Source organism: Leucoraja erinacea, chromosome 3 (genome assembly GCF_028641065.1).
Source record: "Leucoraja erinacea ecotype New England chromosome 3, Leri_hhj_1, whole genome shotgun sequence".
Taxonomy (NCBI): domain Eukaryota; kingdom Metazoa; phylum Chordata; class Chondrichthyes; order Rajiformes; family Rajidae; genus Leucoraja; species Leucoraja erinaceus.
The window spans coordinates 75,526,707-75,540,931 of NC_073379.1; the positions used below are offsets into that span (position 1 = coordinate 75,526,707).

Consider the following 14,225-nt stretch of genomic DNA (forward strand, 5'->3'; position numbering starts at 1 on the left):
GTGAATTTATTATGAGGAACAAGGAAATGGCAGGTACTTAAGGAAGTGGCTCTAGAAATTGTAGACGGATTGGTGATCATTTTCCAATGTTCTATAGATTCAGGATCGGTTCCTGTGGATTGGAGGGTAGCTAATATAATCCCACTTTTTAAAGAAAGGCGGGAGAGAGAATACAGGGAATTTTAGACCAGTTAGCCTGACATTTGTGGTGGGGAAGATGCTGGAGTCAATTATAAAAGATGAAATAGCAGCACATTTGGATAGCAGTAGCAGGATCGGTCCGAGTCAGCATGGATTTACGAAGGGAAAATCATGCTTGACTAATCTTCTGGAATTTTTTGAGGGTGTAACTCGGAAAATGAATGAATTAATGTATAAGTTTATTGGCCAAATATTCACATACAAGGAATTTGCCTTGGTGCTCCGCCCGCAAGTGACAACATTACATGCAGTGACAGTTAGGAATGTTTCATAAAACATTAAACATTAATAATAAAGCATTATTGATTAAACATGTGAATTAAATCAAATACCAGAGCAAAAGGAGGCTACAGATTTTTGGTTATTGAGTAGAGCTACTACTTGTGGGGGAAAAAATCACTGTTTTTATGTATGGCTCTGGCAGCTTTGACAGTCCGGAGTCGCCTTCCAGAGGGAAGTGATTCAAAGAGTTTGTGGCCACGGTGAAAAGGGTCAGAGATGATCTTACCTGCTCGCTTCCTGGCCTTTACAGTGTACAGTTCATCAATGGAGGGAAGGTTGCAGCCAATAACCTTCTCAGCTGATTGGACGATTCGTTGCAGTCTATGGATGTTGTGCTTGGTGGCTGAGCCAAATGAGACTATGATGGAGAAGGTGCAGACAGACTCTACGATGGCCATATAGAATTGGACCATTATTGCCTGTGGCAGATTGTGCTTCCTCAGTTGCCACAGGAAGTATATCCTCTGTTGTGCCTTTTTGACTGTTTAAATCGATGGTAGCCCCCCCACTTAAGGTCCTTGGAGATGATGGTTCCCAGGAACTTAAAAGACTCCACAGATGTGACTGTGGCGTTGTTGATGGTGAGTGGGGTGAGGGGAGGGTCTCCTAAAGTGTACTATCAATTACACTTTTATGAGCATTGAGCTCCAGGTTGTTGCAATGGCACCAGGATGCCAGCTGTGTCACTTCCTGTCTGTAGGCAGATTCTTCCCCATCCTGGATCAGTCCAATCATGGTTGTATCTTTTGCAAACTTGGAAAGCTTGACAGAGGAGTCAGTAGAGGTGCAGTCATTAGTGTAAAGAGAGTAGAGGAGAGGGGAGAGTCGCAGCCCTGTGGTGCTCCTATGCTGAGGGTTTGCGGGTCCAAGATATGCTTTCCCAGCCTCACATGCTGCTTCCTGTCTGTCAGGACAAGGGAGAGCCAGTAGATGTAGTGTACCTGGACTTTCAGAAAGCATTTGATAAGGCCCCACATATGAGATTTGTGGGCAAAATTATAGCACATGGTATTGGGGGTAGGGTGCTGACATGGATAGAAAATTAGTTGGCGGACAGGAATCAAAGAGTAGGGATTAACAGGGACCCTTTCCGAATGGTAGGCAGAAACTAGTGGGGTACCATAAAGCTCTGTGCTGGGACCGCAGCTATTTACAATATACATTAATTATTTAGACAAAGGGATTAAAAGTAGCATTAGTAAATTTGTAGATGACACAAAGCCTGATGGCAGTGTGAACGGTGAAGAGGATGCTATGAGGATGCAGGGTGACTTGGACAGTTTGGGTGAGTGGACGGATGCATGGCAGATGCAGTTTAATGTGGATAAATGCGAGGTTATCCACTTTAGTAGCAAAAAAAGGAAGGTAGATTATCATCTAAATGTAGTGAAGTTGGAAAATGGGGAAGTACCACGGGATCTGGGGGTCCTTGTTCATCAGTCATTGAAAGTAAGCATGCAGGTACAGCAGGCAGTGAAGAAAGCAAATGGCATGTTGGCCTTCATAACAAGAGGGGTTCAGTATAGGAGCAAAGAGGTCATTCTGCAATTGTACAGGGCCTTGGCGAGACCACACCTGGAGTATTGTGTGCATTTTTGGTTCCCAATTTGAGGAAGGACATTCTTGCTATTAAGGGAGTGCAGCGTAGGATCACCAGGTTAATTCCCGGGGCAGCAGGACTGTCATATGTTGATAGAATGGAGCGGCTGGGCTTGTATACTTGGGAATTTAGAAGGATGCAAGGGGATCTTATTGCAACATATAGGATTATTAAGGGTTTGGATGCGCTAGAGGCAGGAAACATGTTTCGGATGTTGGGGGAGTCCAGAAACAGGGGCCACTCTTTATGCATAAAGGGTGAGCCATTTAGAACAGAGATGAGGTAAAATGTTTTCGTACAGAGAGTTGTGAGTTTGTAGAATTCTCTGCCTCAGAGGGCGGTGGAGGCTGGTTCTTTGGAAGCTTTCAAGAGAGCGCTAGACAGAGCTCTTAAAGATAGCGGAGTCAAGGGATATGGGGAGCCATGATCACATTGAATGGCTGTGCTGGTTCGAGGGGCCAAATTGCCTGCTCCTCCACCTATTGTCTATTGTCTATAAATTGGCTTTGTGACAAGAAACAAAGGGTAGGGGTGATTTCTGACTGGAAGATAATACCCAGTGGTGTACCAGGGATTGGTGTGGGGACAATTGTTGTTCGTCATTTGACTTGGATGAGAATGTATGTGGAATAGTAAATAGTAAATTTCATGACACAAAAATCGGTGTAGTTGTAGACAGCAATGAACAGATAAGATACAGACTTACACAAATCAGTTGGAAAGTTGGGTGGAATAGGGCCAAATGGAATTTATCCAGACAAATGTGAGGTAATGCATTTTGGCATGTCAAATACTAATAGTTCATGCAGAGTAAATGGCAGGGGCCATGTACAAGAGAACCTTCGGGTGCAAATTCATAGCTCCTGGACAATTGTGATAAAGATGTTTGTATATGCTAGTAATCATGGCATGACCTGAAGACATCACACACAGGGCAATGGTTATATAAATTGAGCTGCCAGAGCAAGAGGTAGCAGCAAATACGATAACAACATTTAAAAGGAATTTGGACAGGCTCTTAGATTGGAAAGGAGTAGAAGCATACGGGCTTAATGTAGGCAAATGGGATTAGTGTAGATCAGCATGAATGAGTTGGGCAGAAGGACTCGTTTCCATGCTGTATTATTCTTTGACGTTCAGTTTAGAAAAAATGTAGCAGTATTTCTAGGCCATAAATTTCTTTGGCACAGTATCATAACTTATTCTAGCAAATGATTTGTAAATAACTGTAATTTGAGCCATAATTTCCCTCGTGGCTGTATTCTTAAATCCTCTCATGCAGATGGCATTTAGTCAGTGTCCTGAAGTCTGTTATGTTCCATGGTTGAGAATTCACTGATTTAGCCATGGAAATAGCACAACAAAGGCCTTTTGTGGGACTGATAGAAAACAAGAAAGCATGATGAAAAATTTGCTAAAGATTCGGACAAGAAGAAGCATCCACTTGAGGATGGTAAACCATTGTTCCAGGATCGTTTGTAATCGATTGTTGAAACAGGGGCCCAAGGTTATAGTCTGGGAAATTGGTAACATCCTCCTTCATTTATAAATGTCAGACTGCATGATCTTTTTTATTAAGTGATGGATTTGATTTTGAGGAAAAAGTTTGTTAACTTGCGGATTTATTTTTTAACATGCTCATCATATTTGCACTGTCTATATTTGAATTCACATTGTGCTTTGATCAGAATTATCGTGTAATTTGTGAATTAATGATGTACCATGAAGGATTTGTACTGTAATTGTGACACCACTGCACATTGTTTAAAATTCCCTTCTAGTTAGTTTAGAGATACAGAGGAAACAGGCCCTTCGGCTCACCGAGTTTGCGCCGACCAGCATTCCCACAAATTAATGCTACCCTACACACACTAGGGACAATTTACATTTATATCAAGCCACTTAACCTACAAACCTGTACGTCTTTCAAGTGTGTGAGGAAACTGAAGATCTTGGAGAAAACCAGCGTGGTCACAGGGAGAATGTACAAACTCCGTGCAGACAGCATCTGTAGTCGGGATCGGACCCTGGTCTCCAGCGCTGCAAGCACTGTAAGACAGCAACTCTGCCGTTGCGTCACCGTGCCGCTACCACTGATTCGTACAAGCAGACAATTTTCATGATTTCATCTGTTTCTTTTTCACTGTTGCAGACACTGCCATATAGAGGCCAATATACCATAGAATGCTGCCAAATTATTTTAAACCAGTAACATATCACAGAACGATATAGCATCAAGAAAGGCAATATGCCGGTCTCGTCTCTTCGGGAAAAATTGTCCAGTTAATCCTACTTCCTTATTTTTTCCTTCATGTATTTATCCTAAACTCCTGCAAATATAAATGACAGCAACTTGTAAAATAAGTTTATTTATATTGATTCTTAATCACTTAATTACCAAACTTATTGCCACTGAGGGTGTTTTCCTCTTTATGAATTTGAATTGCTCTATAAAATCTCTTGACCTGTTCTGCTCCAGTGCATTGAAAAAATAGAGAAATATATTGAAAATGATTCAAGATTATCTATTTATGCATGGGCAACAATTCTTCATATTGTGAGTGGGGCGGAGGGTTAGTGTTTACAGGAATGCTGATAAGCCAGTATATTAAAATAAATGGTAAAGTTTATTTTGCCTGAATAGGACTTTATTCTTCATTAAGATTGAGGTTTCCTTTACAATCGATTTACTCTGTTGGTATCACTGTGTTGTTTATATTCCATTTATGTAGGCTTTATCTGATCTTAAATGTTTCACAGAGCTCATCTGCTACACATTTCATCTCACCCTCATTCAACACTTTTGTTCATTCTATAATTTTCTTTATCCACTTATCCGCTTTTGTAAAAAGATTCTTCAACTTTTCAAATTCATTACCAATATCCCTTTTTTTTTCCCCCCAAGGACTTTATTCAGCAAAATGCATAATACAGAATATCAAAAGTACATTCAAAGGTTCCAATACATCAAGCAATAATTATAGTACAATGGTACAGTCATTATTTACAATGTTCTCGACCCCACGTGGTGACCAGCGTTCACAAAAGGCGTCAAGAGAGAGCTAGATAGGGCTCTTAAAAATAGCGGAGTCATGGGAAATGGGGAGAAGGCAGGAACGGGTTACTGATTGGGGATGATCAGCCATGAACATATTGAATGGCGGTGCTGGCTCGAGGGGCCAAATGGCCTACTCCTACATCTATTGTCTATTGTCTGTTGCCTTCAGAGTCCCCGTGGACACCGTGTGCTCCCTGTCCAGGGACATGCGAGCACGGACATAGGTCTGGAAGAGGGGCAGGCAGCCGACTCTGGTGTGATCATCGACCGCCCGCTGCCTGGACCCACAAATGGCCGTCTTGGCCAGGCCCAGGAGCAAACCGACAGGGAGATACCACCCTCCTGATTGGTTCTTCCCACTCCCTGCCTTGTGTGCAATCACCAGGATCGTGGGACTAAAATGGAACCAAAACTTGAGGAGCAGCCCCTTCAGATATTGGTACGGGGCAGCAACCTCACAAACTCCATATATGTGTGGAACCTGGTCTCTTCCTCGCCGCAGAAAATACATGCGGCTAGCGAGCCCGTGAACCAACGCAAAAGTTTATTACACGCCACCGCTCTGTGCAGCACTCTCCACCCCAGTTCCCCAATGTAAAGGGGGACGACTCCCTTGTAGAGAGATATCCACTGGGGACCGCCCCCGCCTTCAGGTGTAAACACGGACCACCATGGCATGTCCGGACGGAAGATGGAGGCAAGGAGGGGCAGAGTGTGCAGGAGCATTCTGTACAGTATGCGTCTCTTCGCATCACAAAAAAGCATGCTGGGTATCTCGGAAAGGCGGCTCAAGTTGTGTGGAGCCGGCGCCCGAGAAATATCCCGGAGCCTGGGCCTGATGAACAAATCCGACGGAGCGGGGGTAAACTCAGTCAGAACCACTACAAGCACACACCTCTCCTCGACACCCACCATGACAGGGTGAGGACCGGCCACCCTTGCAGCCACACCACCCCCTACCAATATCCCTTCCTCATTCATTCTTTATACTTAACCCTATCATACAGCACAAATCTTCATACTCGGTAATTTACTGCGCAGTCCTCCCACTAAAATTGAACTGCTGCTCCTCCGTAGCATATAAAATACTGATCCACAATCTGACACATCCACCAACCACCAGTCAGATGCCCAAACCATTACTGCCTTTCAACAGATCTGACTTCCAACTCTTAAACTACTCCAATAGTTGAACATGATAGCCTTAGTGATGATGCCACCTAACATAAGTGAAAGACAACTCCTAGCAGATGCCCAAACCTACCTCGTCCTATCTCTCTTGCAGCTGCAACTCCATCCGCTAAGCTAGATCCACCCTGGACCTGACCTCACCCGATTTCCTTTGCCTGCACTGAAATGGATGAAAGGTAGATGCTTGCTTGCCAAGCACTGACCCATTTATATGACCTTACTGGTCACATTCAATTTGTAAGGCAATAGACTGTGAAATGATCTCCTCATAAAGTGACCGAGCTTTCATAAAAAATATTTATAAGGTAGGGGTTGTGTCTTGAATTTTGTTCTTCATTTCTTCAGCTTTAACTTTGGCAAAATGACTCGGAACTTCTAGAACAGTGGTCAGTCATTAAAAATTCCTGTGGAAATTTCAAATGCTTAAAATGTGGGTATCAGCCTACATCCGTACAACATATTTCAACAATATAATGGTTAGAATTATTTACTAAATCTATGAATGACTATAATTTACAATTATTGCTACCATTAAAAGAAAAGTTGTCAATTATGCAGTGGTGTAATAGGCAGTAAGAATATATTTTATTGACAAATAGTTAATGATAATAATTCCACACCTGGCTTGTCATTTTGGTGTTTAGCTGCCATAAGGAATTGGATCAGTTAGAAGCAGAATTAAGCTCTGAAACACTTTGGCAACTGTGGTTCATGAACCTTTCTGCACAGAAAGGGAAATTGTAAACCAATGTACAATTCTTTGAGTAGATGGATTGCATACAATGAAAGAAAATGTCAAATTTTCAGTGGACTGTGAGTGTTCCTTCTATCTTCCCATTCAATAATTTGACCAGTGATGATTCCCAGAGTTGTTTACTATTTAATATAATTTTATATTAAAATAGTGATTTTTATAAAGTATTTAAGAAAGAACTGCCGATGCTGGAAAAATCAAAGGTAGAAAAAAATGCTGGAGAAACTCAGCGGGTGAGGCAGCTCCTATGGAGCGAAGGAATAGGTGACGTTTCGGGTCGAAACCATCTTCAGACTGATTTTTAAAAAGTAAATCATTAACTTAAGGGATATTAAAGTACAAGACAATTTTAAATCAGCAACCTCTCACATAATAACTTGCTTTTATCAGGGAAAATTATATGAAATAATTCTTATCTTTAAATCTTCTGATCTTTTTTCAGATGGAGAACTGTTAAAATTAAATGATCAATCAACACCAGATGAGGAAGAGGTAAAAGAGTTGCATAATAAGTTAATAGAAATGGAAGAATCAGGATGTGAAAACCAAGAGGAAAAGAACGAAGATTGTCCAACTATATCTGAGTTAGTGTACAATCCAAGTACCAGCGTCCTGCCTACACCTGTGGAAGATGGTGGGATGGATTTGCTTTTCAATAGTCATTCAATTGGGAATCAGAAGGATAATGAAGGCTCATACAATGAGTTAGATGCAACTGAAACTACACCGCTGATTGGTGATGAGGAGGAGCTGAAGGAGGTGAAGTGGGTATTTTCTAGGAGTTTTGAATTGTTGACAAGCAACAGACATCTGAATATGTTGTCAAAGAGCTTTGTGAAACTGCTTCTGGTGGGACTGGGATTGCTGCTGTTTGCTTTCCCACTTCTATTGGTTTTGCTGGAATCTGACATTGATGCTTCTTTTCTGAGGGAAATCCGGCAAACGCCTGAGTTTGAGCAGTTTCACAATGAATACTTCTGTCCACTTAGACAGTGGCTGACATGTAAAATACACTATGTTCTTGACAAGCTAGGCAGCTCCTGAGGCTGCATCAGTGTGCAGTGGACTAACAGTAACAACAACTTCTCTGAGCAAAACTTATTTCTGCTGTTTTTACAGTTTTTATGTTTTGTACCTTTTTAATGTGGTTTAAAAGTATTTCAGGAAATTTTATTCAGTTTTTATTTAAAGTGAAACATGCTCATGAAATTATTGAATTGAACATCCAAAGTAATAGGTGTGGCATGAAAGAAATATTTTAAATTAATGGAAAGTTTTATCCGGTGTTCAAGAGTATTGTATTCTTGAGTGAGTGCACAACATTTTGTCTCCATTCATCCCCCGGTGACATTGAGATTCAAAAGACTCTACAGACATGAAAAATTGTTTTGTTAAATTGATCTTGTATATTTTCAAAATTGTATTTCCTGCAAAAGGCATTGTTTTGGGGGTTGGTAGTTACACATACTGCAGTGATGTCAATATTCAGTTTATTAGAAATTATCAGTTAAGTCTATAATAACTAGTACCAGGTTCATTGGGGATGAATATTTTTGGAGATTTTTTTGCTTGTCCATTGTAGTTTGGAGGGAAGAGTGGCAGAAGTCTTAGAAAGTTATTGGAAATTGCATTTAAACTATGCAAATGCAACTGTTATAACTAAATTCTCCAACCAACTGAAAGGTTTTCAGGTAGAGGAGACTTGAAATGATGTAAATAAAAGTAGGAGCTTTCTCTTACTTTTTACTTACTGTTTTGAAAGAGTAGGGAAAAGGGAAGTTAATGAAAGGTGATGTTGTCACTTTGGGTCTAGATTCATAAAATTGTCGTGTTGCTATGATCTGAGGTAAGGAATCAAAAGACATTGGATAACTGCCTAAATGCTTTCATTTTTGGTGGTTTTATATGCTTATTCACATCATGAAGCAAACTGAAATTTATCAATATAAGAGTCTTTTAACTGTGATATTGAATTATACCTTGTCAAGTAACTACTCATTTACAATAATGTTGTCAATATTCAAAATGTTACATTTTTCTTCGTAAAAACATAAGATGGTTCATGGGAAAAATCATTAGAATTAATTTTCTGTTTTTATGTACAGGCTCGTGTTTAAGGAATTCAATCACAAATAATGGACATAGATACTTTTGTCTATAGTGGAGCAGATACATAGGATGACAAAGTTAGTATTTGCAGTCAACAAGTGACAATTGTAAGTTAGAAAGTCAAAGAGTTATGTTGAGAATAATATAAAATATAGATAGTACAATACTCAGACATTCAAATAACTTTCTCCAATGTCCATTGAAAAATCACTTTGCCTCTTGATTGTGCACTCTTGATCAGTTGACTGCCGCCAGTAAATACAATTAGGAACTATCACGTAGCCATTGAGGTAATTTCAAGAAATTTCAAGAAATTTCAAGAGTGTATACTGGTCATATGCGCCAACAACATTGACATTTGAACAGAGATGTCTTTGGTCAATATGCTTAATTGTACTTTGGGAATACTGCATGTTTGAGAAGCGCAATAGTATGATTTTTTAAATTGGTGCAGCACACAATATTTCTCCCCCAATTTAACATCTGATGTATATGGGAAAAGCAGCAAATGTATTGGGATATTTCCCTTTCTAAACATGAGGAATCCTGTCCGTACCCTCATGTGGTATAAAATGGAGCTGATGTTTCTCCTCATCCTGTTCCAACATTTTGCTTTTCTTGGGGGTCTATAACAGTTACCACATGTGCACTGATTTTAGGAAATGAGACATTTATGCACAAGTTGTAATGTGTGAGGATGAGAAAAATAACTGTCCATCAATATTTAATGGTGCCTTCTGATTCAAATGGTTAGAATTGTGGATTTAATCTAAACCTTTGAAACTTACATAATTAATTTTCTAACTTAAACATGGGATAATCAGAAGATAAATCTTAAAAATGGGAATTATTTGTTTTTGAAATATAAAACAATAAACACATCTCAAGGTGCTTCATTGGAGCATTGTTATGCAAAGTATTATATTGAGCAACATAAAAAAAAGAAAGGACAGATGAACAACTGCCAAATTAATGAGATAGGTTTTACAAAACAACTTTAAAAATGAGAGCTAAGTTGAGAGGTGGAGAATTAAATGAAGAAAATTCCAGAGCTCAAGGCTCCTCCCCTCCACTAACAAGCAGTTTGACCCAGAAGTCACCCTGATTATAAACAACAAAATTGCCCTCGATAAGATCAATACAGGAGCAAAATGCAATGTCCTGTCCTTATCTGAATTTAAACGGATACGTAATGCTGAGCATGTTGAAAAAAATACGTCCACGTTACGGGCCTATGGTGGTGAGGTTCTGTACCGACTTGGAGAAACTGAATTGAACTGCATCGTAGACTCCCAGTCTCACCCACTCAAGTTTTTTATTGTCCAAGGGGAATCTGCAACTCTGCTTGGCATCAACACATGCCACGATCAAGGCCTAGTCTCCTTTGGGCCTGCTGTCCATCAAGTCTCTCACACCGAGGGCTCCACTCAGCAGATACTCTCACAATATAAAGAATTGTTTGACAACGAGCTTGGAATGCCCCTCAAATACAATATTGCCGTGGATCCAAATATCACTCCTGTGGTCTGAGCTCCACACCATATTCTGCATGCCATGCGCGACAGAGTACACAATGAGCTCCAGCGGATGGTGGCCTGGGTGTCATAGCTCCGGTTACTGACCCATCTGACTGGGTTTCCACCATGGTGGTTGCAACGAAGAAAAACAAGAAAGAAATCTGAATCTGCATCAACCCCAGAGACATAAACACAGCAATCAAACGCCCACACTACCCAATGCGAATGGTAGAGGATGTTGCTGCTCAGATAGGCAGTGCATCTGTGTTCTCCGTTCTTGATGCCAAAAGCATGTTTTGGCAGATCCCACTTCTGACACCATGTAATAAAGCCAGTCATACTCACGTCAGCGTACAACTCATTTATTAACGTCTACTCACAGTATACTTCAGCATGGTGTTACAGCAAGCTTAGCAACTACTCAGACTAATTACATGAACTGATTTCTGATAATATAAACTGCATAGTAGGCGGAGCTCTACTAACAAGCACTACAATTGGTTAGTAAGAAGTAACAAATCCACAAGGCTTAAGTACCTAAAGGCATGTCTTGGTGGAGCAAAAGGAACAGGAGGAGCAGACAGCCTGTAGGTTTGCAGAAGGCTTGGGAGATAAGGAATGGTAGGACAATTATGGAATCTGAACATCAGCATGAACTGTAGTAATAAAAGCTAGTCAGTGAGCACAGTGTAACCGATAAAAGAGACCTGATGTAAGTGAGGATTTAAGGAGTTGGAAGATGAGAAGTTGCCCTTGGGAACTGAGAGTGTTTACAAGCTAACTAACATAGCTTCTCTGGTATATTTAAAATATTTTAAAAATGCACTCATTTGTTTCCTTGCACCTTTAGCTGATATGCAGTAATTATTTTATGACCATTATTTTATTACTTCACATACAGTTTCAACATTCTTTAAGAGATACGAAAGGCAGGATCTTCACATTGATTGATGGGCTCCTAGGAATGCTGTAGAGCAGAGGGATCCAGGAGTACAGTTACATAGTTCCCTGATAGTGGTGTCACAAGTAGATTGTGTGGTAAAGAAGGCTTTTGGTACATTGGCCTTCATCAGTCAGGGTATTGAATATAGAAGTTGAGACATTATATTATAGTTGGACCAGACATTAGTGAGGCCCCATTTGGAGCATTGTGCTCCGTTTTAGTCATCCTGCTATAGGAAGGATATCATTAATATAGGATGGGTGTAGAGAAGGTTTATGAGGATGTTGCCAGGACTTGAGCATCTGAGCTACAGGGAAAGGTTGGGCAGGTTAGGACTTTATTCCTTGGAGCTGAGGGGTGACCTTGTCTCTAAGATTATGAAGGGATAGGGTGAATTCACAAGGTCTTTTACCCAGGGCAGGGGAATCAACAACTAGAGGATGTAGGTTTAAGGTGAGTGGGGCAAGATTGAATAGGAACCTGAGAACACCTTTTTCACTCAGAGGATGGTGGGTATATGGAATGAGGTGCCAGGTGAGGCACTTGAGACAGGTACTAAAACAGCATTTAAAAGACACCTGGACATGTACATGGATAGGAAAGGTTTGGAGGGATATAGGCCAAATGCGGGCAAATGGAAGTCGTTTAGATGGGAGATCTTGGTCTGCATGGGTGAATTGGGCCAAAGGGCCTGTTTCTGTGTTGTACGACTGAGTCAAAATACAATGAATAGCAAATAGTAAGTGCTGAAAACAAGTAAATAATTAGGTCTAACAACGTTGTTCATATCTAACAGAATCTGTCCCTGTACTGGTCTGTAAATTGAGTAATATAATATTTTTGTACAGACTACTTAATGTTGGTTTAAAATCTATCTTAATCAACAAACAAAATAGATTAATAAACGAGGAATGCATTGGGCAATTCAAATTTCTCCTAATTAAGTTTTACAGAATATAGATATTTTAAAATCAGAAACCAAAACAATTCTAATCAATATGTGCAGTATTTATTGGTAACTCCATTGAACTGTAATTAAAACAAAGGCAACGGTATATTAAAATACAATAAAAAAAACCAGACTGAACAGGAACATCCCTTTAAATTATTAGCAGGATCTTTAGATCCATCTTTAACTTATTGATCCTGAGCTAATTGTGAGAATTTTAGTAATTGTAGGCTTTTCCAATATTTTTGCGGTGCAGCTTGCTTTGGAAGTTTTGATACTGAACTTGTTTCACCCATATGCCCTGCCAAGGGGAGATGTTTTTTTAGCATTAAGTCCCCTCAAAAGTATTTTTCGTAGGTGATGTGCTGACATGTTCAGCAGAGATGATTGGGCTGACTAAGGACACCTCATCATATACCAATATTATTATTGGTAAGTAAGGCAAGAACACTTATGCTTTGAGTCACTGTTCCTGCTTGCGTTGATGGACATGTTTGCGATTGAAGAGGAGCCAACTACAAATGGAATTCCCATATATGCAATGCAAAACTGGGACCACAATGTCATCCTTTCTGAAGTGCTCCCAACAAAATTATGAGAATCAAAGCAAATGATTATAAATGTAAATATAATTACTTATGAAAAAGGAGTTTCTTACCATTTGGCCCTTTCTGCCTGCTCCATCAGTCATCAAGATCATGACTGATTTTCTACATCATTTTCATGTACTCCCCATATCTCTTGATTCGCTTGATTTCCAAAAAAATATTGATCTCCGTTTTAACTAAACTCAATGAATGGCCCTCCGCATGCCTTTGGGAGAGAGAATTCCAAAGATTTCGTCTCTACTGCAGGAAAAACTCCATCAGTTTCAAATAACTTACCTCTTATTCTAAGACTCTGACTGCTGCTTCTTGACTTATCCGACAAAGACAGCATTCTCTTTGCATCCAACCTAATTTCAATGAGGTTTATTCTCTTAATCTAAATGCTGGAGCAGGGTTTTCAGACTGTTTTTCAGTTGACCTGTTTCAATCGAATGGTTCGCTCACACAATCCAATAATAACAAATTTTCTGATCTGCAAATCAATTATTCTTTAAAGAAGTGAAGATGGTGATCCATTTGTTAAGCATCTTATGACAGAACCAGAGATCTCGGCATCTCTTCGAAAGCCGACACTCGAGAATGCAAGCCTAGTCTATTCACTCTTTTCACTATTCACACTCAGAAAGCAAACCCACCACTAGCAGAAACACTCTAGTAAATCTTGGCTGACCACTCTGTGAAAATGTAATCCTATTTTAGGGTAAGGAGACCAAAATGGTACAAAATCCTGCGATTCGGAGTGTAACTCTGAATGGCATGTTGGCCTTCATAACAGGAGGAGTTGAGTATAGGAGCAAAGAGGCCCTTCTGCAGTTGTACAGGGCCCTAGTGAGACCACACCTAGAGTATTGTGTGCAGTTTTGGTCTCCAAATTTGAGGAAGGACATTCTTGCTATTGAAGGAGTGCTGCGTAGGTTTACAAGGTTAATTCCCAGGATGGCGGGACTGTCATGTGCTGAGAGAATGGAGCGGCTGGGCTTACAGACTGGAATTTGGAAGGATGAAAGGGGATC

The 14,225-nt window shown here is 40.2% G+C and overlaps 1 protein-coding gene across 2 annotated transcripts in view; it reads left to right on the top strand.

Moving 5' to 3' along the window:
• The window catches only part of frmd3 (FERM domain containing 3), a 156,548-nt gene extending 147,330 nt beyond the window's left edge, over window positions 1-9,218 (top strand). For both annotated transcript variants that reach the window (XM_055632984.1, XM_055632985.1), the window contains one exon: window positions 7,529-9,218. In XM_055632984.1, coding sequence (XP_055488959.1) covers window positions 7,529-8,130 — 602 coding nt within the window. In that variant the 3' untranslated portion in view covers window positions 8,131-9,218. The remainder of the gene's footprint in view (window positions 1-7,528) is intronic.
• The last annotated feature ends 5,007 nt before the right edge of the window (window positions 9,219-14,225 follow it).